The sequence below is a fragment of the Haemaphysalis longicornis genome, unplaced genomic scaffold, assembly GCF_048455015.1.
Source record: "Haemaphysalis longicornis isolate Haplotype H1 unplaced genomic scaffold, Haemaphysalis longicornis Haplotype H1 scaffold_12, whole genome shotgun sequence".
Classification (NCBI taxonomy): Eukaryota; Metazoa; Arthropoda; class Arachnida; order Ixodida; family Ixodidae; genus Haemaphysalis; species Haemaphysalis longicornis.
The window spans coordinates 53,261,014-53,283,143 of record NW_027526225.1 but is presented as its reverse complement, the minus strand read 5'-3'; the positions used below and the strand labels follow the sequence as shown (position 1 = coordinate 53,283,143).

Here is a 22,130-nt window from a genome sequence, read left to right as displayed (position 1 = left end):
TGCACTCGAATGCAACGTTACCTCATAGGGGATACAATTCCACTGTCTACTTATCCTTATTTTGTAGCACTGTTGGAATGACTGCTTTGCGTTGGTACAGTTGGTTGCTTGTTAGTAGCGTTTACAGCATCTGAAATGTGTTTAGGGACAGGACAGTGAAGCGCAGTGGCTGGTGAAGTTTTTGTCATGAACAGCATTAAAATGGCGGCATTTTTGAAACGGGGAGTTGAGTAAGACTTGCACTGGGGAAGCACTAGGGCAAGGAAGTGAATGAGAGAGATTGTGCCTGTGTATGCAGCGTGGAGCCAGACAACCCTGTCCATACCTCCAGATGCTGACCTCAGTGCACTACTCGGTAAGTCTCTGCTGTGGTTTGCCTTGAGCAATTGGACCCACTGGACCATATGGGATTGAACTGGTTCACTGCTGCTTAAAGGAGCCATGAAGACAAAACACGAGTTTGTGTTATTCGAAAGATTTCGTGTTTTAACTCTTTCACGACGGCGCTATAGGCAATCGGAAGCCGGCGTCCGATGATTTCAAATCTCCCACAAAATCTGAAACCCGCGCTCCACAGACAACTATCGCCATCTGGTGTGTTCATTGGCAACTTGTCTTTCAATTTTGGTTTCGTTTCTTTATGTGCCTCGTGTGGTAGCGGTGTACAAGAGAAATTTGAACCGAAGGTAGAGGGGAGCAGGAGACAAAATGGCGTCGGGTTCGCGCCGTTTTCCGCACAGTTGGACTGCTGTAGCAAGCACTTCGGCAGCTCCTACTGTCGATTTTTCTGATTCCAGCATCAGTGAGGGGTCAAGCAATGATGTGGAATCTTCAGATTTCAGTTCGGACGACGAAGCTCCGGTTCAGGTGCCTCGCACTTCAACAAGCGCTGGCAGGTAATTTCGTTGTGACTCCAGGTTGTATTTATAAACAAAACGTGCTTCTTATCTGACGACTGCGGTTTTGATTTTGTGTTTAGGGTCTCGACAACGTACAGCCAGAATATTTTGTCAAATGCACCGCGCCATATCGCGCTATTACCTTCAAGATAACCTGGCGCTCGTGTCAGATTAGCATGGCAGGATTCAGGTGCGACGCTTCTCGATAGCGCTGGATTCTTTTTCTTGTTTTTTACCACCGAACTGATAAAGATTTTGTGCAAGAACACAAAAGAGTATACTTGGATGCGCATTTTACAGAGACTCACTCACCCTTGAGTGCCTTCGGGGCGTGGTACAGCCGTCAGTTCTGCTAGGTTGACGGGCCCTCAAAAATCGAAAACGTGGTGTACACTGTTGATTTATGTATTGAATCATAGCCAAGAAACGTAGGAACAATTTGTATATCTTAAAATTCCTGAAATAATTTTTAGTCTCGGTAAAATTGCCGATTTGTGTTTTTCGTATACTTTTCTTGGGGGCTTTTTTCTGATTACTTGACGAATAAACTATAAGTAATTGTACCTTTAACAAAACTGCTGCTTTGTGTTTGGAAGAGCAATCTATACGCTACAATTTCATGCATAGCAAGGCTAAGTGTGTCCAGCAGTTCAAGTGAAAAAAAAACATTTTGTGGAAGCACTCAAAATCGGCCGTTTTTCCGCCGTAATGAAAGAGTTAAAGTGCCCCTAGCGCTTGTCCGAATACAAACGATGCTTTATTTACTGGGAAATAAATTAAAGTTAAAACTTTGATTTTCCCGCTAAATCGTGCATTTTCGTGGCCTGCAATGACATCACAGGGCCGTGTTTACCGTTAGTGAACCTAGATGGCGCCACCACACCGTGGCAAGCCATTTTCTGCCTTTGGTTTGTTTGTGAGCGCATATGTACCTGGCTTGTTTTGCTCAGAGACAATCGTTTCGTGAAACATGGTGCTCGCTCGACAAATACGGTCACGTAAGACATCGTCGCTTGCGTCAATCGGCCAGTGTCGTCTCAAACAACCCCAAAGCCCCGCAGTCCTGTGCAGCTAAACCAAGCATAGTGCGCGCAGTACCAACAGCAGTATGCATCGGTACTTCTATGTTTGTGACTTCCACTGTTTGTCCCATATTCTTAGGGCTTTAAAAAGAATGTGCCCTAAATTTAAGCGCAAATCGCTCGTTCGGCTAGCTTGTAAGCTCTGCCTAATTTGCGTCTGCTTGTGCCGGCCTCCGCCAATTGCAGAGCTGGCTGGTATGACATCATAGGTTCTGTTGTGGGAAATGAGCTGGTGGGTCGCATGGCCATTCCATTTTTTCCTAATTATGTAGCTTATTTGTACGAAGTTTACGTTAAAAGTGGTGTCATTATGATTCTAACGAGGCAATCTTTTGAATGAACCAAACTTGTGTTTTCTCTTCATGGCTCCTTAAGTATGAGTTATTTTTAAGTATAAGTGACTCCACTCCTAGTTATTAAAAAGTGTGTGTTTACAAACCTACCACCCGCACTCTGGGGGCTATTTGCCCATAGTTTATTAACAATTACCCGCTTGACCATATGAGGTGTAATTTGTGTGTTACATAGCTTTGAACCCTAAGGGTAACTGGACATACCCATAGTTATGAGAAGCTGTGTGTTTAGAATGCCGCTTGCACTTTGAGAACTATTCACCTGTAGTTATTGCTGTGTGTGCTTTGATGCAAAACTGTGAGGCCTTTTTGAACTAGCTTTGCAGGGCCTGAGGTTTGGGATTAATTTTCCTTGAAGTCTGCTTGTTTAACGTAAAACCTTGCTCCCATGGGAAGATGAAAGAGCCAGAGCACCCCAACGCCCCACTACTATTACCTAGCTATTTTCAAAAAGTATGGGGCGAGTCTGTTGGAGGTAAGTTGATGTTATGTGCGCGTGACAGATCAATAAAGTACAACAAAATGAGTGTCACTTTTAAGGGGCCGTGAAGACAAAATACAAGTTTAGTTCATTACAAAGACTGCCTTGCTATAATAGCAATGACACCAGCCACTTTCCGGCTATTTCTCTTTGATGTCGCAGAATCTTGTTCGTGTCAGGCCAGGTTAAGCCACCACCGAAAAACAGAATTGGGCAATTTTAGTGGGACCTCTAGTTCCATTTTATCACATCACTTGCGTGCCAACGTGCAGTGAGTGCTCCGATAATTATGTTTTTAGTACTGACTTGTACTCTTGCATTTTTTAAGTTGGAGAAAACATCTTCCGCGGGTGTAATGGAGCTGAGTGAGTTACCAAAGGCTAGTTCTTTCAAGTTGATTGAGGTTGTGTTTTGGCTTCAAATGGCCCCTTTACTGTTGGCTTTGTGATGCACACTTATATGGCCAAACTGGGGACAACGTAAGCCACAGGCTGACTTGTACTTTGGGGGAAAGCAGTGAGGTTGTGAATGGTGCCAGCCCAATCATTTGGTACAGCTGTTTCTCCCTTTCGATGCTCTGTAAAGGGGGGAAAAAAAAGAAGGAACGTGTCCATCACTTGAGCATTACCGTATTTGCACGATTGTAATGCGCCCCCAATTGTCACGCGCAGGTAAGTTTACTCATGAAAATCTGAAAAATAATAAACTACGAAAAATATTTTAAAAATAAATACTTGCAACAGCCGACTAAGTTATGCCCATTGAGGAATGCGTACGGCAAAAATTTACTCGCGTGACGTGACGGTTTGTCTTGAATTGGATTGAGTTGGATTTTGGGAGGAGTTACTGTCTATGGCGATGCCACTGGACGCTTTGAAGCCAATTTAAGTTTTGCGCCAGATTGTAATGCGCACACAAATTTGACAGCTACTAATATCGAAAAAAAGGTGCGCGTTAGAATCGTGCAAATACAGTATCTACGAGGGCCAAGTTTGGAGCAGGTCGAGGCACGCAAGCCTCAGTGACCGGCCTGTTTGTGAATTCGTTGCGTGCTGAGCGGTCCTCCCTTGCAGGTGACTACTACACCTTCCATGGGCCCCAGGACAAACAGCAGGCGAGGCCAAATGCTGCCAACACCTCGCTCCGGCGCAAGCTCTTCTGCACTGCCGTTGAGGGAAGGGCGCGGACACCCGAGAGGTGCGTACAGATGATTGTCTCTACTCTAGTGCCTCGTGCACACCATGTGTGCGGCTACTATAGTTGCACACTAGTATTGTCATGTAGCCAAGAACAGTGCAGGGTTCTTTTCAGTAAACAAGGTTTATTGGAGCAAACTTGTGCATCTCTGCAATAAATGGTGCACACGCGATCATCGGCGAATAGGATGCTGTGGCGTTTGCCATGCGATCATATATCTCTCTACCTTGTTCTTTCTAGAGCTGTCGAATCGGATCGAGAACACTGGTGATCAAAGAACACTTCAGTCCAGTGATGACAGGGCGAAACAGTCTCCCCATCAAATAAGGAAGCGGTGCCACATACAGTAGAATCTCGATGATACGAATCTCGCGGGACCGCGAAAAATATTCGTATCATCCGAAATTCGTATGAACCAACACAGACCAAAAAAATTGAGCGCTGAAAAAAGTTTTCGTTTATTTCTTTTCTTACTTTGGTGTGAACAAATCCGTGATTTTTTCTGCTTTTTTTTAACCCCCACGTCACAAAGCAGTCCTTTCTGGAGCGCGTAACGCTTCGCCTAGCTTCGCGCTTGTCTCCTCACTCCCGGTATCCAAGCTCGCTACACGCCGCAACAGTCAAGCGTGAACCGCATGGTGCGTTTTTGCACGCGATTCGCACGCCTCGGCTTTGCGCGCGCTGTATTTTCACGGCCGCATTGACGATTTCGCGCCCGCGGTATCTCCTACCTCGGTCAGAAAAAGACGCGGACGACTTGCGAAACGCTCGAGACAGCCCGCTGGCTCCGCCCGAGATGTTTAGGCTTAGCACTCCGGCAGATATTTTATGGCGCTTTCACTAGCAGCACGGATGGTGTTTTATAGTACCGTTTTCGCCAACTTTATCAGCTCCTTTGATGCACAAGAAACTTCGTGCCTGCCTTGAGCGGCATTTTAAAGAGCAGCTAGAAGCAGTCGCTCAAGCGGCCGTGCCACTTCGCGGCCGAAGCCGACGCCATGTTGCCGCCGCCGGCTGCGGCGCGCGCAGCGTGCGAGAGGTTTCGCGGCGCGCATGGGGCGTGCGGGGCGCGTTTTCGCGAGCAGAAAATAGCCCGGCCATTTCTGGAGAAAGAAGAGTGACAAATGGGGAGAGAGAGCCGTCACTTGCTTGTTCGGCAGTCGGGCGCCGGCTCGTTCGTATCATCCGCTGGGCCGCGCAGGTCCGTTCGTAACAGCCGAAATTTTTCCCATTGCAAACAATGCAATTTTGCCGGGACTTTTCAGAAATTCGTATCATCCCGAAATACGTATCACCCAGAATCGTATCATCGAGATTCTACTGTATAAAAGAAAGGAAAGCGAACAGGCGTTTCGCTTTGAACACAGATAAGACAGCCGGGCGTAGCCAGACACTGCAGACAAAACACACAAGTTAACAAAACATAAGGCGTGGTTTGCGGCAACATATACAGTAGGACCTCGTTCATACGTTTTCGAAAAAACACTAAAAATAAACGTAATACCCGGGAAAAAGTACAATCCGAATCCAGTAAAAACTGAGGCTGGCGAGCTCCTATTGAGGTGGAAGAGAAAAAAAACACACATTTATGTCTTGCAAAATTTCTGCTGCCGTTCCTTCAACAGGAACAGCTCCTTTTGCACACATTGCAGGCCCTTGTCTGCATTCTCATTGTTTTTAGTGCGAAAGAAGCCATGCAAGGCTTCCTGTCCATCAGGGGCTTCGGTGAAGGTAGCTGGTCGATGCAAGCCTTCATTCTCGCTGCCGTCTTCAGCTGCCTCGTCCCCCACCATGTCCACCACAGTCTTGGTGACACTTGGTGGCTTGCAAGTCGGGTCATCGGCGTCTATCGCGACAAACTCGGCAAAGGGCACGTCGGTGCGGGTGGGCAGGAATTCCTCAGCCATATCATCGTTGTTGTCGGAATCACACGCCATGTCCTCGCTGCACTCTGTATCCTCAGGTGCAGGCTGTCACCGAAAGCCGCCCTTTTTGAAACGGCTATCAACTGTTCCACACGTCACACTCTCCCCACAAGTGTTCAAGTAATGCATCGCGCCGAGAAGTGACAGCTTCCCGGTTCTTCGCTGCGTGACACGCGAGCAAGAAATCATCGCACAATGCACTTATGGCACAAATGCTTGACATGATTCATAATACCAGCTGGTAGAAGCACCGTGCAAAGGTAACGAAGGAATGGCATGTCCCTGAGATGGGCAGCGCAGTTGTCCAAAAGCAGCACGCTGCTGGCACCTGGCATCCGAGTCAGTTGTCAAGGTATCGCAGGAAGCTTTCAGAAAGTTCACAAGTCATCCATGCCTTCGTGTTGTTCTTGTAGACACGACGCAGACGAGCGAGGTTTTGCAGGTGTGTCGGGCTTTTCGACTTCCCAATCAGCCACAGTTTTAGCATGTCGCTGCGGTCTTTGTTGCAATGAAGCAGCTCGGTCCTTGCTGAGCTTTCCACCCTAAACAGGACTGGCCCTTCATGCTCAACGACCTGCTAGGCTGAACTCCCAAAAAGGCCTAGCTCATCCGCGTTGTAAACTTAGCGTGGATGAAAAAAATGAATTATAGTGTGGAGCAGCGATAACCACTTCTCGACATCTGCCAGGTTCACGCTCGCTGCCTCCCCGCTCACCTGCCGAAAGGCGATGTCATGCCTAGCTCGAAATGAACTTGTCCACCTGTCAGAAGTGGTGAAATCGTCAATCACTAGAACATCGGCAATTTCAAGTGCTTTCTCCTTCAGCACGCTGCAGTCCAAGTTAACTCCAGAGGCCCGGGCTTGCTTAAACTACTTCTATAGCGCCTCCTCCAGTTCCCCGTGACGGGCTCCACGGGCTTGCTTTGTTGTGCCACCGAATACTAAGGCGTTCGTCTTGACCTGTTGCCACTTTAAAAGGCTTTGGTAGATGCTGTGGACGGTGGCAGTCCGAGTTCATTCGTTGTGCCTATTCGCTTCCGCTTTGGGTTCCTGTCAACAACCGCTAAGATGTTCAGCTTCTCCTTAATCGAAAACGGCTTGCGCTTTCTCGGCGCCACACTCGACTTCTTGCTACTGCTACAGGCGCAGCTTTCATGAATTGCGCACAACCACAGAACACTGCACTATCAAAAGCGCTACCAACCCTGGCGGCGATCGTACAAGTCGAAGAATTGCGCAATCGCTGCCAGGGGTCAGCAGTGCCTGTGATGGGAATGAGAATTTCTCACTGCACAGCGTATCATACGACCGCAGGTAGCCGCAATGCTGAACACTGCTGCCGAGTAATCATATTTTCCGGGAACGTATTAACCAGAGTGTATTAAGACTTTGCTTTGCGGGGTTATTTTTGGTTTTCGCAATTGCCAGCATTGGAGCTGGGGAATGGTATGAATGGGGAACGTATCAGCGAGGTTCTACTGTACTGGAAGGACAACTGTCACTCGCCCGCCGCAGGGGTTCAGTAGCTGAGGCATTGCACTGCTGAACCGAGGATGCGCGTAGACAAAAAAACGAAAACTCCTGTGGGTTGAGATTTTGGCACATGTTTGAGGTCTGCATGTGGTCGGAATTATTCCGGAGCCCTCCAGCGAGACGTGCCTCACAGCCCAGGTATAGCTTCAGCGTATCCAGCCCAATTTGATTGTGAAACGAGTTGCTCGAGTACGGTGCCACTTTGGGGCCACCACAACAGCTACTCTGTTCCATTCTTACCTACTGGGCAAGGTTCGGCTAGCAGAATGGCTTTTCGTCGCTCCTGATGACAGAAGCAGCAGTGGGGCAACATTCTTTTTGCTCGTCTCGTATGAAGCTTTCGAAAGATCTTCGACAAATTAGTGGTTTAAGAGCGATCCTTTTGACATGGAGAAAACAACTTCAAGCGGCCTTAGCCGCAGGCAACTTTGGAGCCTGTTAATAAGCCATGACGGTGAACGATTGAACCTATCTTTTTTGTGGACTATGACACCATCCTCGTTGAAACATGGCTTGCCTATACACTAGTGCTTAATTTCTTTTAAAGTGTATACTAGTAAGGAACACCATGACTGTCAGCTACTGTTTGTAAGGATCTGCAAAGCACCCTTTTTGTAGCAGAATATGAGTGGTAGATTAATGCGAAATTTGGAAAGCCGCTCCTTTGCAGAACCTTTGTAGTAAACAAGGTGCTCAGCTGTTTGCCGTAGTAGTTTCAGAAAGCCAGCTTGTCTTGCAGCATTGCCGTTCTCTACTTCAATTCATCCCTTAATCTTCTGGGTTCAGGATGAAACAGATGTGATGGGGGGTTAACCCTCTTTTGAACACTGGAATTTGAGTTCACTAGTTGCTGTTTCCTTGGAAATGTGTTGGAAAGGAATGGTCTAGCGTTCAAGATGGGATGTGTGCAGTTGAGCCCGTGCAATATTCTTCTTTATTTGCAGGGGGGAGAAGAAAAGTTTCCAAGCAAATGATGTTCATGTACTGTTACCATTTTGACGTTCTGGAATCGTTTTGTGTGATTCATGCAGTGCTGGAGTGGGTTACTGTACTCTGAAGAAGGATTTAACCCCTTCCGGTTCAGCATGTAATCTTCCCATGCGGCTACCAGTCGGCTGACATGCCATAAAATGCAACGTTTATCTCAGCACACATCCCCCTTGTTCTCGCGTTATCATCTTTCTTTGATGCTCTTGTTTGACTTCCTGGCCTACTCGCTAAAAAGCAGCACTCAGTGCTCGTTTTGTGGTCCATGTGGCCCTTCAGTGTAGTGAGTGCATGTTTCTTCAGTGGGTTGGGTCACCAGCATTTTGGGCTGTCCGTGCAGGCGAGACAGTGAGCAGCGGCTAAGCCTTTTCCTGGACGGTGCCACGGGCAGCTTGACTCCAATCCACGTGAGTCCCTTCACATTAATTAGGGCGCCATTGCTTATAAGCCACAGCCAAGCATCGCAGTTGCAGTGGCCTCTGCCGGCTGAGCGGTGCAAAGGTCTCCTGCGGTCAACAGAACAGGCATCAACAAAAGCAATGTGCGGGGCGACTTACCATATTTATTCAATTGTAAGGTGGTTGCGATTATAAAGCAACAATGCAGTTTGGAAAGCCAGAAACGAAAAAAAAGTATATTCCTGCCAACGAAGGAAGGGAGGCAGTTCAATTTTTTACTTTTCAGCGAAGCGGGCACCAAGTAACCGTGAACTATCTGTGCACAAAGATATTTATTGCGAGCGAGATGACATACAAACTAAGAAACTGTCGTCCTTTTCTTATCACTTGCCCACTCTAAGAGGTCAGCATCCTCGATGCCGTCCAGTGCGTTAGAAATGCAGCACTTGTGGAACGATGCCACCACCGTGGCTTCGGGGATCGCTGCCCAAATGTCAGCCACCCACTCGGAAAGCATAGTCGGGGACGCCCCCTTTAGAAGCACTGAGAAAGACAATCTTGCAATGGGGATTCCAACAAAAAAATGCAAAATGCATCCTCGACATGCTTACAAGCTACTGGCTTGAAGTGGCTACTGCAAGCTCAGCTTGTTGATGACATGGTCAAAGGTGTCTGCTTTATCATGAGCTATGCTCTTACATTTACTGAATCTCGAATCTGCAGCCTGCGTTTGTGTAAAATTTTAAACGTTTTATTCTAAAATTATTGCTACATTTCTAACAGTTGTTGTCAGGCTCTCTTGAAAGCTTGGAAATGATTGAAAAGTGGAAACCAAAACTGTCACACCAAAATCACCATATTGCTGTACTGAGCTTTGAATATAAGGCAGGGTATGACTTTGAGACTACGGATTGTGCGGGAAAAAACCTCGCCTTATATTCGAATAAATACAGTATTTATGTGTCCCCCTGTACCGGCCATTCTTTAGAACTTTATGAGTATGCAGCTCGAAATCAACGTATTCAAATACAGTACGCCTTTTTTGGAAGGACCACGCATCAGTAGAATAGCTTGCCAGAAGAACTTGTCTGTGCACCCTCCTCATTTTTCATTAAAAATTTGCACAATTTCTTGTTAAAATAATGCTGGCTGTACATTTTGAATATGTGCCATGTTTCTTCCTTTCTCTCTTATTTTTTTCCTTTCTCGTGTAACCAAAAGCACCTCCTCCCCCCCCCCCTTTCTTTTTCCACTTATTTCCGACAGTGTAAACTGACAATTTGTTGTTCCATTTGTAGCGTTTTATCTTCATTCCTTTTCACCAATATGTGAAGTGTATTGTGATCCATTGCTTGTTCTACCCCCTACGGTAATGCCCATGAGGGCGATGTAAGTACCTCTATAAATTAATAAATGGAGGAATAACCAGACAGACACACGTGCACAAAAAGTGTATGCCGACCTTAAAGCGATGTTAAATGTCCCAAGCTAGCTTTCGTTGGACATGTTGTTGAAGTTTTGTTACAGTGAAATGCTGTGTTTCCTGTAAGAATAACATGCACCCCACCAAGAGCAAGAATAAAAATTTATTGGGTATCTAAGATGTTATCTGAGTACAGTGGAACCCCCCTCATGCATTTTTTACCGACCGGGAAAACAAAACGAAACAACCAGGAAAACGCAACAGTCAGGAAACCTTTGAAAACGAACAAAAACAGCGTAGCCTTGACTTGCAACCATGTATTTCTGCAACTTTGGCTTTCCAACCTTTAGAAACTTGAAAATGACTTTCCAACCTTTAGAAACTCGAGAATGTAGGATTGCCACTTTTTGCCATCGCTGGAAAACACCATGCGCGGCAATGCAAGGCCCCTAACGATGTCTCCAAAGGTGGCATAATTTAGGCTCCAAAGGTGACATAATAAATGTCGTTCTGCTCCAAATCATGGTTCTTCTGCTCCAAAATCGAAATTTCGCTGCTCCAAAAGCTGCTCCCAAATCTGGTTCAGCTATCTCACCCCTGAAATCGTCAAATCGTTCCACTTGCGCGCTTGATAACAGCAATGGCAGCAGCGACTCTCACGCGTTCAAAACGAGCGGTCAGCTGAAGCGTGCGCCTCTGGAGAAGCTGGGGGGATGGGCGTGCGAGACGTGGGCCTCGCACGCCCTCGAGGCGTTCAGAAGTGTGGCATCGCGAACGCGCTTGACGGCACCAAGGACGAGATGTTGTGGTCAGCGGAGAGCGACGAGGAGTGAGATGAGTGAGATTACTTCGGAAAATAAATCGCCCGTTTCTCTCGCATTCGTTTTTCTTGCTCACAAAGTTCCGTGTGCGTTACAGTCAGAGGTGCAAGTTTTTTCGTTTTTTTTGCCAGGAAAATCGGGTGCACGTTAGAATCGTGGGCGCACTAGAATCGGGTAAGTACGGTATTGTGATGTCACAAACCCATAGTACTTGAAAGCGTACTGTGCATCATTGCCTGTGTTGACGTTTCTGGTATTTTCTGCCTTGTTTAACATCTCCTGGTTGTGAAAATGGTGTAATTTTTAGATTCTTGCCAACGTACTCCATCGATACAGGTGTGTCCCTTTAACTTCTATGATCGAAGCAATACAAAACCATGCTGCACGTTTCATCTCTCAAAACTACAGCCCTCATTGTAGTGTAACTCAAACAAAGACTAATAACTCTCTGGAACCCTTAGAAATATACGTCACTCCATTGCCATCGTTTGTTTACTTCACAAGTACGTAAACTTCCTGTCGAAGCTCCCGTATGCATGTCCAGTAGGTTAAACAATCCGCGGTGCACTCCCCCATTGTTCTTCATTAGATAATCCCCCATACCGTGATGCCCAATTCCTCGCAGCACTAGGCACTTTTTCCCTCGAGAGCTGTTTTGCAAAAGGGGTGTGGCCCGTAGTCTACAACTGGCGGGGTCGACCTCGAGCTGAACCATTAGTTCCTACATGCCCCTTGAAGGAAGAAGATTCGCGAAGTGTTTATTCCTCCCTCCCTGCCTCTGGCCAACCGGCCTTTGCTTTCCCAGTGAAGGACTTTACCGCTACGATAGTCGTCGTTGTTTTGTGTAAGCCACTGTGTAAAGGTGTGCTTTTGTGACGGGACAGTTGCCTTGGCCCTAATAACCAAGCGCCCCTGTGTCGTCCCCTGCTGTTGTCATGCTCCAGCGGGCGCTGTGTTCGAGCCCCATTGGCCCGACCCGGTGCAGCCAGGGTTCCAGCCCCGAGGGCGAAGGAGGCATGCAGCTGTCGCCCATCTGCCGCCATGCGAGGCCCATCGCTCGCTCCGGTGGGTCTCCTCCACCCCCCATGTGACTGTGACCCTCGTGACTGCAAGCATGTGGCAGGATCTCATCGGGTCAAAGAAAATTGAAGGGGCATTGAAGACAACTCTGGTTCATGACAAAAAACACTGCTTTGTATCGATCACAGCTATAACCCCCCCCCCCCTTTTTTTTTTGCAAAGTGACTTCGCAGCCTCTTCCCGGTGGCTCTTCTATGACGTCACAGAATATTTTTTGAGTGATTGGCGGGGCTGCTGAACTGACCCATCGCTAAGGCACATGACTGGACAATCGTATGATCTCATCATGCGGATGCTAACGAGCCATTAACACTCCGACAACTGCATTTTTCGCGCTGGCCCATGTGATGTCACTACTGCCCGTAGCACGCCACTGTGGCGGGAAATTCGAAAGGTTTGCAATACTTCTCGGGTTAAAAAACCTCTTTCGTTGCTGGGATGAAGCTGAGTGAAGTACCGAAGCCCAGTTCTTTCAAATGAACGAAGTCGTATTTTCTCTTCATGGCCCCTTTAAGCTGAAGTGGTCCAAAGGACTTCGAAAGTTCAGATGTCGCAAAACGTTTCTTCTTTATTATTTTTAAAGTTTGCAGTATATATTATCACTGGAATTTTTAGATGCATTGATTACATTGTTAACGCGTATTGAAATGTTGTGCACTGATGCTCTTAAGTATTGCACAATAAACTTGCATTGTGTTGAAAAGCTTATATGGGGTCCTTGAAAATGTATTTTTTTGTCCTTGAAATTTCTCGAAAACCCTTGAATCTTTTTATTTTGAAGGGTGTTCAAACCATGAGTGGACTCTCGTTAAGGCGAACTTGGTTGTGACGAACTCCATGGTTAAGACGGGCGACAACGCTCTTCTCCTTGCACCGTGCACAATGCAAAAAATGTCTGTTTGAGATGTATTTCTCATAATACGAATGCATTTTCACAGTCCCTTCGATTTCGTCTTAACGGGAGTTTACCGCTGTGAAAAGCATGCGTTTGTGCCGTGGTCCTCTCTCGGAACTCGAAACTGACCTCGGAAGGGTCCCGCAAGAAATTTACCTGGTACCGTGTCTTCTTGACCCTGCAGACACACCCCAGCAGAAGAACCTGAGGCCGCCCGACTCGCCCGTGTCTGCCGGTGAGTGCGCCCTCCAACGTCCTCCTTCTCTGCAGCTTGGGTGGGGTCCCGCACGCCCTCCTTGCGCCTCGCACTGCCTTGAGGTCCGCACGGGCCAACTTGAAACCCTGAGCATGTTCCTGCTGCCAGGTTCCCTTCCCTTGTGGGTTAATTTTTTTATCTTAAAGTTTTTTCTTAGCTCAATTCTGCACAAACACAAATAGATTGTGTTTGGATTTGGTTTTGGCCAAGAATGTAGCGAAAATGGTCACAGGACCAAATCACGATCTACCACAGCAACCACGTAGCCATTGTCGCTGCTATTACTCTAAAGTAATAATAAAACATACCCCCCATCAGCATGTGTGGTGTTTGATACAGCTTCACTGGTCGTTCACGTTTGCAGGGTGGGATGCTGGACAATGTTTTTTTTTTTCTACAGTGGTAGTGACAGCGTTGACGGCGTGCGCAGCGCTTTGGTTTTGTTCATGCGTCGAGCGGCCCAGGGTGTCGGCGTGGGTTGGCACGCGCGTTCGAACACCGATATGCGGAGCACACGTGGCTGCAAGGTCTTGGTGGCGGCGGAAAAAGCAGTGCACAGCCAGGCCGCACGCTTCTTTTAGTCGAGGAAGGCGCTCGGTACAGCCATTGCGGAGATCCGCCGCGTCAAGTTTTTGTGCCCCTGTCGGTTTTTATTTTTTTAGTTTTTATTTATTTATTTATTTATTAGAACATACGGCTGGCCTCTTAGTGGAGGCTTTTGCGGAAATTGGGTGATACATTCAGAACAATGACATAGCACCTGTCAATTAAACTTTCGTAGCACACTTCGCGTTTAAAACGGAGCAATGACATAGCACATACCAAAAAGAAATTCAAAGCACACTTCGCGTTTGCAATAATGTATTTGCAGAAGGGAAACGTAAAACATGAAAAATAAGAACGATGTAGGAAAGCTGCGGCAGTACACTATTCAAGATTACACAATATACCATTTTTGTGAACCAAAGTTCGTCATGGGGGATAAAGATGACAACGGGTGAACGGTATAAAGAACACGCACATGCACATGCGCACAAAAATGACAGACTGAAAACCACAACAGATAAGTGATACGGGATAAGTGATAAGTGATGCTTCCATTGAACATGCCAGGTTTCTGATATCAAGTATCTAGTCAACCACTTCCCAGTGCTTGTACCAGTTCAACAGGGGCAAGGTATCAATCCTGCTCTGGACGACAATCGGACAGAGTTTGCCCGTCTTCAGTTGGAAGAACTACCCACTGAAGTAACAAAGCAGGAGCAGATCGACAAGCAGTGGCGTGCGGTCTCCGATCTGCGAGGAGTGGATGGCACTTTGAAGTATGCTAAACAGGGGCAAGGTATCAGTCCTGCTCTGGACGACAATCGGACAGAGTTTGCCCGTCTTCAGTTGGAAGAACTACCCCTGAAGTAACAAAGCAGGAGCAGATCGACAAGCATTGGCGTGCGGTCTCCGATCTGCGAGGAGTGGATGGCACTTTGAAGTATGCTAAACAGGGGCAAGGTATCAGTCCTGCTCTGGACGACAATCGGACAGAGTTTGCCCGTCTTCAGTTGGAAGAACTACCCACTGAAGTAACAAAGCAGGAGCAGATCGACAAGCAGTGGCGTGCGGTCTCCGATCTGCGAGGAGTGGATGGCACTTTGAAGTATGCTAAACTTGCGAAAGTTATGTGGGGGTCTTGACACTCCCGCATAGCAATGCAGAGTGTGAAAGAGCTTTCAGCAGTCAGAAAGGCGCACACAGTTCCGTGCCTGCATGTCCGAAAAGACAGTTGAGCATTTGATTGTTGCAAAATGTGCCAAGGCAGCAACGGCCTCTGTGCTAGCCCAGCCCTTCACTTCCAAGAATTAATTCTTAGAACATTTTGTCCGTCTTTTGTGATATGTTTGCTATGTATTTTATCAAGCGAGTTTTTGAGGAATAAAATGGCATTTTAGTATTTTTGTATGCAATTTTAGTATTTCTTAGCATCTTCTGTAGTACTTGGAGCAGTGTGGGGTTGGCAGGTCTGCTCCTCTGCTTCACACCTGATCGCTCCTATAGGGTGTATTCACTGGCGTGGCACGCATGCAAGCAACCATGTGTGTGCACCGTCACTGGTTACATTGGGCTCCGCGAGGTGGCAGTACTTGTCTGCGCTAAGCGCACAACTTGTGTTTGATGTTCCAAACTGCCCCTCACCAAAGTAATGCCTGGACTACAATGTCAGGGCGATTAATAAAATAATAACGATAAAGTAAAGCGATTAAAAATAATCTCAAAACTTTTATGACGTGAACCATATCTTGAGGTAAGCATGGAAGGTAATAGCAGCTTTGTAGCGTGTTGCATCACCATGCTAGGCTTGTAATAAACAAGAAATGGGTATACATTTGTAGAAAAAAAACGGTCACTATATGCTGGGGAAACGTAATGTTTCTCTATTTAATGCCATTTCCAATGTTCCTACCAAATTTCTTTGCTTTAGCCAAAAATCAAAGCCTTTTTCTTAGAGAATTAGAATGCGAAGCTTTCTCCTATGCAGCCTGAGTCAAGGTCAAAGTCCAAAATCCAAACTGCTTCCACCGTGTTGGCATGGCGCATCTGGATAGACGTTGACTTCATAAACTGAGGGACCTCGTTTCATTTCAGAACATGGGAAGCACTTTTTTCTTGCCCTCGCTTATCATAATCAAACCCATTGTGTTAAATTGGCTTTCCTGCGTTTTTGTTCTCGTGCAAAATTGAACGGCGTTGATGAGGCTTAGCAAGCTTCAATATAAAACAAAAAAAAAATTGCATTGAAAGCCACCTCCCCCGTTCAGTAATGCACGGATACTTACTAAGTGCCCAGGAGACGTGTTGCTGCAACGTGGAGGTCTCGTTCATTTGCAGGTGACCGGACGGAAGAAGAGAGCCTGACGACCAGTGGAGGTGACGGGAGCGATGCGTCGGTGCTGACGGCCCCCGACTGCTCGGAAGCGATGCTTGTCAGCCCCAATGCTTCCACCCACTCACCACTTTGACAAAAGCTTACCACACTAACGTCCAAATGAACTGCCCAACGTGCTCCCTTCCTCATGGCCGGCTTTGACCGCTGCTCAAAGGTCAATCCGGTCGGATCTCCGTGGAAGGCGTGGATTACAGTACTTTAGGAATGCCTTCTTTTTTTGTGCTTGCAAGGTGTTGATTGTTTTAGGAATTTCTTCTTTTTACTCGGGACGTTCGGTTTTAGGGCAGTAATTGCGCACAACTCTAGCAGGGCTGCGTCCATCAGTAATGAATGAAGCTCACTTGCACCCTCTCAACACCAGGGGACTGTGTATCAATCAGAAAGGCAGACGTGTTTCGTCCTCACATTAGAAGCGAGCTAAAGTCACCAACTATTCCAATTTCCCATAAAGCAGGCATGCACCCCGAGCCTGTTGCCTTATGCATTACCCATGTTTGTGCTTACGATCGGTTCCTGCTGGTAATTTTTTATTGAGTTGATGAAGCATACAGCAGTGCGAGTGCTGCACAGAATTAGTGCGGCATTGTGCACCGAAAACTTTAACGAATGCAATGGGTGCACTACAGCAAATACAGGCCCTGGAATGCAAGCATGTGCTTTTCTAGTAAGAGGGCAGCGTGTAGGAACACTGCCCAATGGGGTTGAAACTATTCTGCGGGATGGTAGTGTGGCGAGTGGTGTTGTGTGATGAGCCTGTTCTAGGGAGTCACAGGTAGTCGATCCCTTTTCCAGTTTCTTCCTTAAAGTTTTTCTTTGCTTTTATCCCTGACCTTGCTTTTTTAAGCATGCTTTTAAAATTCGGCCCCTGCATTTGTCGATGCGTTGTGATGGCCTTTAGTCCTTTTGAGGGGAATGTGCTGAATTGTACATAGGTTCATTTTGTATTACGTTTTTATACCATGTGGTCTGCGTACAATGCAGAGCTTATTTTAGTCTAAATAAAATGTGTGGAATGGCCACTCCTTCGGCGTTCTGTTTAATCAAGTCAACGGTCCAATGAAGAACGTTGACTCTTGATGAGTGTTGTCTTTGCTCCACAGGTTGACAAGACACTCGCTTGTACCCTTTGTTCGCGTCCTGTGTGGCTTACTTATCATAGTACAGTTGACTCTTGATAATTGGAAGTTGCTTAATTGGAATTTTTGGTTAATTAAGAGGTGCCGGTTCCATCAGTTTTAAATGCAATTCAATGGAAGACATTTGTGGATAATTCGAAGCTAAAGCCCATTATATTGGTTACTTAGGACTTTTTTGTCCAAAAAAAGCATTGAGGGGACCGCCGTCTATCGATAAGGCCTTTTCAAGCGCGAAAACACTTCCGTGTTTTCTACTGATGCTGACAACTGAGGAGTGCCAGAGTTGATAGAGATGCAGTACACTATTTTTCTTTTTCTTTTGCAAAAACTCTTTATTTTCACAAAGAAAGACTAACCGTGCGGGGACAAAAGGTACGCATAAGTACCTCACTGGGTCCCTGCATGTATTCAGTTGAGGCCCATGCCCTCTGACACATCTCTATCTTCAGGTCCTCAACCTTCTTTATCGCACACAGCGCCGTGTGAGTGGTCTGTGTGGTAGACAGCTCAGGCTTCAATTTTAGTGGCAAGTCTCGGCAACCTTGCAACACATGTCGTGCACTCGGCTTGGCAACGAAGGCAGACAATTCTGAACGAAGTCGGGAAGCGAGGCGTGTTGTGGACTAGTAACGGTGCTGTGCTAGTGCTCTTTCTTTAACTGGAAGTGTTTTGTGTTCCCCGTGGACTTCGTATTAATGGGAATAGACTTATTTTGCCCAAAGTTTGCAAAACTTTGGGCAAAATTTGGTACGGCTCGAGTCGAGAAAATGACACGAACGAAGATGTGTGCATTGGAGGCATTGTGCACGCATTTTTGAAGGCTTGGGTATGTGCGGTTTTCTGATTTGCTCAAGGTATGCATGTGTCGACAGGCTAGCCTGAGGCAGCTTGCCAACAGAGGTGTACTGAGCTCAAAGGGTTTGCTGCACTAGTGGGAGGCTGACAGGTGCCCCAAAACACAAGTTGCTCTACAACGATAGGTTAGCTCACCGAGAGCGCGAGCACTCATGCATAGCTTTCCTGAAATAACCCGCCGCGGTGGCTCAGTGGCTAAGGCGTTGCGCTGCAGAGCACGCAGTTGCGGGTTCGATTCCCGGCCGCGGCGGCCGCTTTTCTGATGGAGGCGAAAAGCAAAAATGCCCGTGTTTTCGAGATTTCGGCGCACGTTAAAGATCCCCAGGTGGTCAAAATTAATCCGGAGCCCTCCACTACGGCGCGCCTCATCGCCTGTGTTGTGTCCGTGTGTTAAACCCTACAATCAATCAATCTTTCCTGAAATAAAGTAGAAGGTAGCGAAAACGTCAATACAGGGGTCGCCACCCCTGGATATACCACACAACTTACACCATAAGCAGTTAAAATTGCGTGACAAGTATATGTTAACAATATGCCTCTAGAGGTTTGTAAAAATTTAACTGGAAGGTTCTGTAGTGTCAGTTTGAACATCGATCAAGAAAAATAAAGAAAAAATATCATGGGAGCACAACTGATGCATCCCGCGGTGATCCCGAATTCCAACAGTTTTGGTTTGGGTTCAATGCTCTGCCAGATAATTGTGTGACGAATTCCTGGATTTAACAAAGTTTTTCAATTCCCCATTGAAACCCCCATTGAAGCCCATGTGTTTGCAACCTCTATGTCACGAAACGTCGCGGCGGTCAACCTTGAGGTAACGAAGTCTGCGATCTGATCAGTCATTGGTTTTTGCAGCTTTGCTAAAAAATTAGCCACAGAATTGAACGAATTTAGAGAATGTGAGCACCACCGTAAGGAGCCAGCAGCAATGAACACGTCTGGAATGGCCTAAACGTGAAATTCGTCATGATGATGATGATGATGGACGGAGAGGCTAGCATCATACCGTGGATAACGTAGCAGTCACTTTTGGTTTTGCTTGTGTAGCGTGACACCACACCAGCTGGCAAGAGTAGCTACAGTTCACGTTTTTTTTTTTTTTGCCCGCACCGCAAACTACCGTGCGTTTCCATGTGTGAGTGCGGTTTCAGTTCCAAACTTAAGTTTTGAGGCACTAGGCCGTCCTGTTAGCGTGTAATCACGCATCTACACTGCTATCTGTGGTATCAGTTCGTCGGTGGTGAGTTCTGCTGCGAGAAAATGAAAAAGTTGTGTCTTTTCAAGAAAAGCGCACAATTTTAAATGCCGTCTCCACTGGCGAGAAAGAAGAATGTTGCCACCTGGTATACTAGTACCTCAGCTGGCACCCTCTCAACAATCTTGAGTGCAGTAAAGAGCATCAACTTCACAAAATGGCACCTTCTCAGCATAAGTTTGGTTCTTGTAACGCGTTAAGGCGCTGAAAAGTGTCAAAAGGCAAAAGTGGTGCTTCAGTTACATTTGTTAACACGGGGGTAAGTAACCTCGCTTCTTTGGAGCGCCGTGTAGTACCTAAGGTCGTACGAAAGCAGGAGGCACAACTCACGCAGTTTTTCGCTGTGAAATAAATCTAAGAAGGGTGAGTTTAACTTCACTGATGTCTAGCAGTTTGGCTTCGCTTCTGCTTCATTCCCGCGAGCCTTACCTTAAAACCTGCATGTAACGAAAACCTGGATGTAACGAAAAATTGAAAACTTTTGTCAACTTCGTTACATCCAGGTTTAACTACTGTGTGCGTAGCCACTTTTATTGTGACCCTCTGCGTGCTTTTGCAGTGTTGAAATATTACGCCCACCTCCCCTCGCGGGAACCGAAAGGCCGCCGGAGAGCGGCACACCGGTTATATGCGCAGCGCGCCCGAAGGAGAGGAGACCGCGGAGAGAGAGAGAGTGCCGCAGCTATGACGCAACACAATCCAACACAATCCACTTTAATCGAATCCAATCAAATCCAAGTCAAGCCAATGCAATCGAATCCAATCCAATGCCCCTCGCGAGAGAGTGTTCACTATCTGAGAGGAGAGGGGGAGAGTGGCTGCGGACAACAACAACAGACGCACGCAGGAAGGACAGGCCTGCCGACAAGAGATGCTCTCAGCGTCGCATCTATAACACCCGGGAATGCTTATTTTGGCTAAAGTCAGTATTTTCAATCGTGTGCAACGTCTGGCATGTGCACAGTCTTCCCTGGCCGCCGCATTAAGGCACTACATGTCCTGGTTGGCGGTGAGGCCACTGTCTCGATCGGGCGGCGTGCAGGGGTTGCGCACAAGCGGCTGGCTTGACTTCAACATTCGCATGGGCCAAAAATGTGCTTTTCTTCAACAAAGCATCAATACTGATCACGGGTCCCATGAAGGAACATTTTGCTTAGCTGTCTGAATCGGCAGAGGACGTACGTGGGAGTTCGTGAAAGCGCAACTGATTTGCACGAAACTGCCGAAACCACTTGGCCCGTGGTAGCATTGTATTCGGTTTTTTTCTATGCCGCTATACATCACCACTGAATCACTTGCTTCTGTTTTATCGTGACGCAAACAGCGACTGCAGCAGCCTCTGTTTGCATCATGGGATCGCTGTGAGGGTAATGCATTTGATTAGCTATTTTTCAGCGATTGAGCCATCTTTCAGCGCCGAATCAATGCTTAAGTGGCTATGGGAAGGTGAGAATTCATTTGAAACCAACTTTTTGGTTGCCTTCAAGGTCTATTTAAAATGTGGCGCTGACCTTGATGTCATAGAGATTAGTAAGAATAATTTTAACTCCTAAGCAAAATGTTCTGAGTTTTAGGGCATAGCCCTTTGGTGCCCATTCCTGGGCTTAACGGCAGCGCCGTCGTCGTTGTAATGAGCGAACGATGGCAGGACCGAAAAGTGAAAGAAAGCAAAGGGGGAGACTGTCACCAAACTGAGGGGAGGGTGGTTCGCTGTGGTGGTGCGAGCGCTCTCCGAAAGTGTGCGGTGAGGGAGGGGCGGGGGCCACTATGCTGTGCCTGCACGAGACGGTCGACGGCGCGACGCTTGGCGAAAACGTGAGTGAGGCGTGCGCGTGACGATTATGTCTGTTCGCTTCCTAAGACGCGGGTCGCGGTCCCTTCCTGAGACGCACTTCGCGCCGCCGACGCAGAGGCTCACCGTCGAGAGAACCCACGAGTGATTGCTGCCTTAGCGCACTGCAGCCATCAGGAGTGAGTGCTGAACTGCGAGTGAGGCAACCAGTCGAGCGCTTCGTCAGCCGCTGCAGCTAAACGAGCTGTCCGAACGGAGGCTTAGCACCACCGACGCCAGAACCCGGAGTGAGGGCTGAACAATGAGTGAGGCAACCGGTGCTGTGCTTCGTCAGCCGCTACAAATAAAAGTTTTCGGTAACTATACAAATACGTCTGTCTGAAACTGTTTGCCTCAACATATTTTGGCACAGTCAGAACAGCTAAACAGCTGCGCCCAAATTTCGCATTAGGGAGTATCGTAATCGCCAGTCATTTTTGTAGTGCAGCCATTACGTGACACTTGCGATGAAAAGAGCTCTTTGTGTAACGAGATGATGGAAGGTGTGAATGCGGGGAGTCGTCTGACAACAAATAAAAAGCAAGAGTGAGGACAGTCTGTTCTTGCACGCGCGTGTCGTGTGGCACAGTGCTTTGCGCTCTTCTCGAGAACTGCAACCGCACTGCGTGATCGACAGGAAAGAGCTAGATGGCAACGGCAGGGGCAATGCTATTTTTTCTCCTTCGGGTTGCGTGAAGCTTTAAAACGTTTCTGATGAAGATTTTTCTGGGCTGCACTTTGACATCCATAAGAGCTACAAATAGACTTTCAAAAACAGTTATGT

At 47.2% G+C, this 22,130-nt stretch overlaps 1 protein-coding gene across 1 annotated transcript in view; it reads left to right on the top strand.

The window, feature by feature from the left end:
- LOC144161972 (protein aurora borealis-like) overlaps positions 1 to 17,282 on the top strand; it is a 32,817-nt gene extending 15,535 nt beyond the window's left edge. The window contains exons 6-11 of the mRNA XM_077692514.1: positions 299 to 355; positions 3,889 to 4,012; positions 8,799 to 8,865; positions 12,045 to 12,165; positions 13,260 to 13,310; positions 16,212 to 17,282. Coding sequence (XP_077548640.1) covers positions 299 to 355; positions 3,889 to 4,012; positions 8,799 to 8,865; positions 12,045 to 12,165; positions 13,260 to 13,310; positions 16,212 to 16,342 — 551 coding nt within the window. The 3' untranslated portion in view covers positions 16,343 to 17,282. The remainder of the gene's footprint in view (positions 1 to 298; positions 356 to 3,888; positions 4,013 to 8,798; positions 8,866 to 12,044; positions 12,166 to 13,259; positions 13,311 to 16,211) is intronic.
- Positions 17,283 to 22,130: the final 4,848 nt, after the last annotated feature.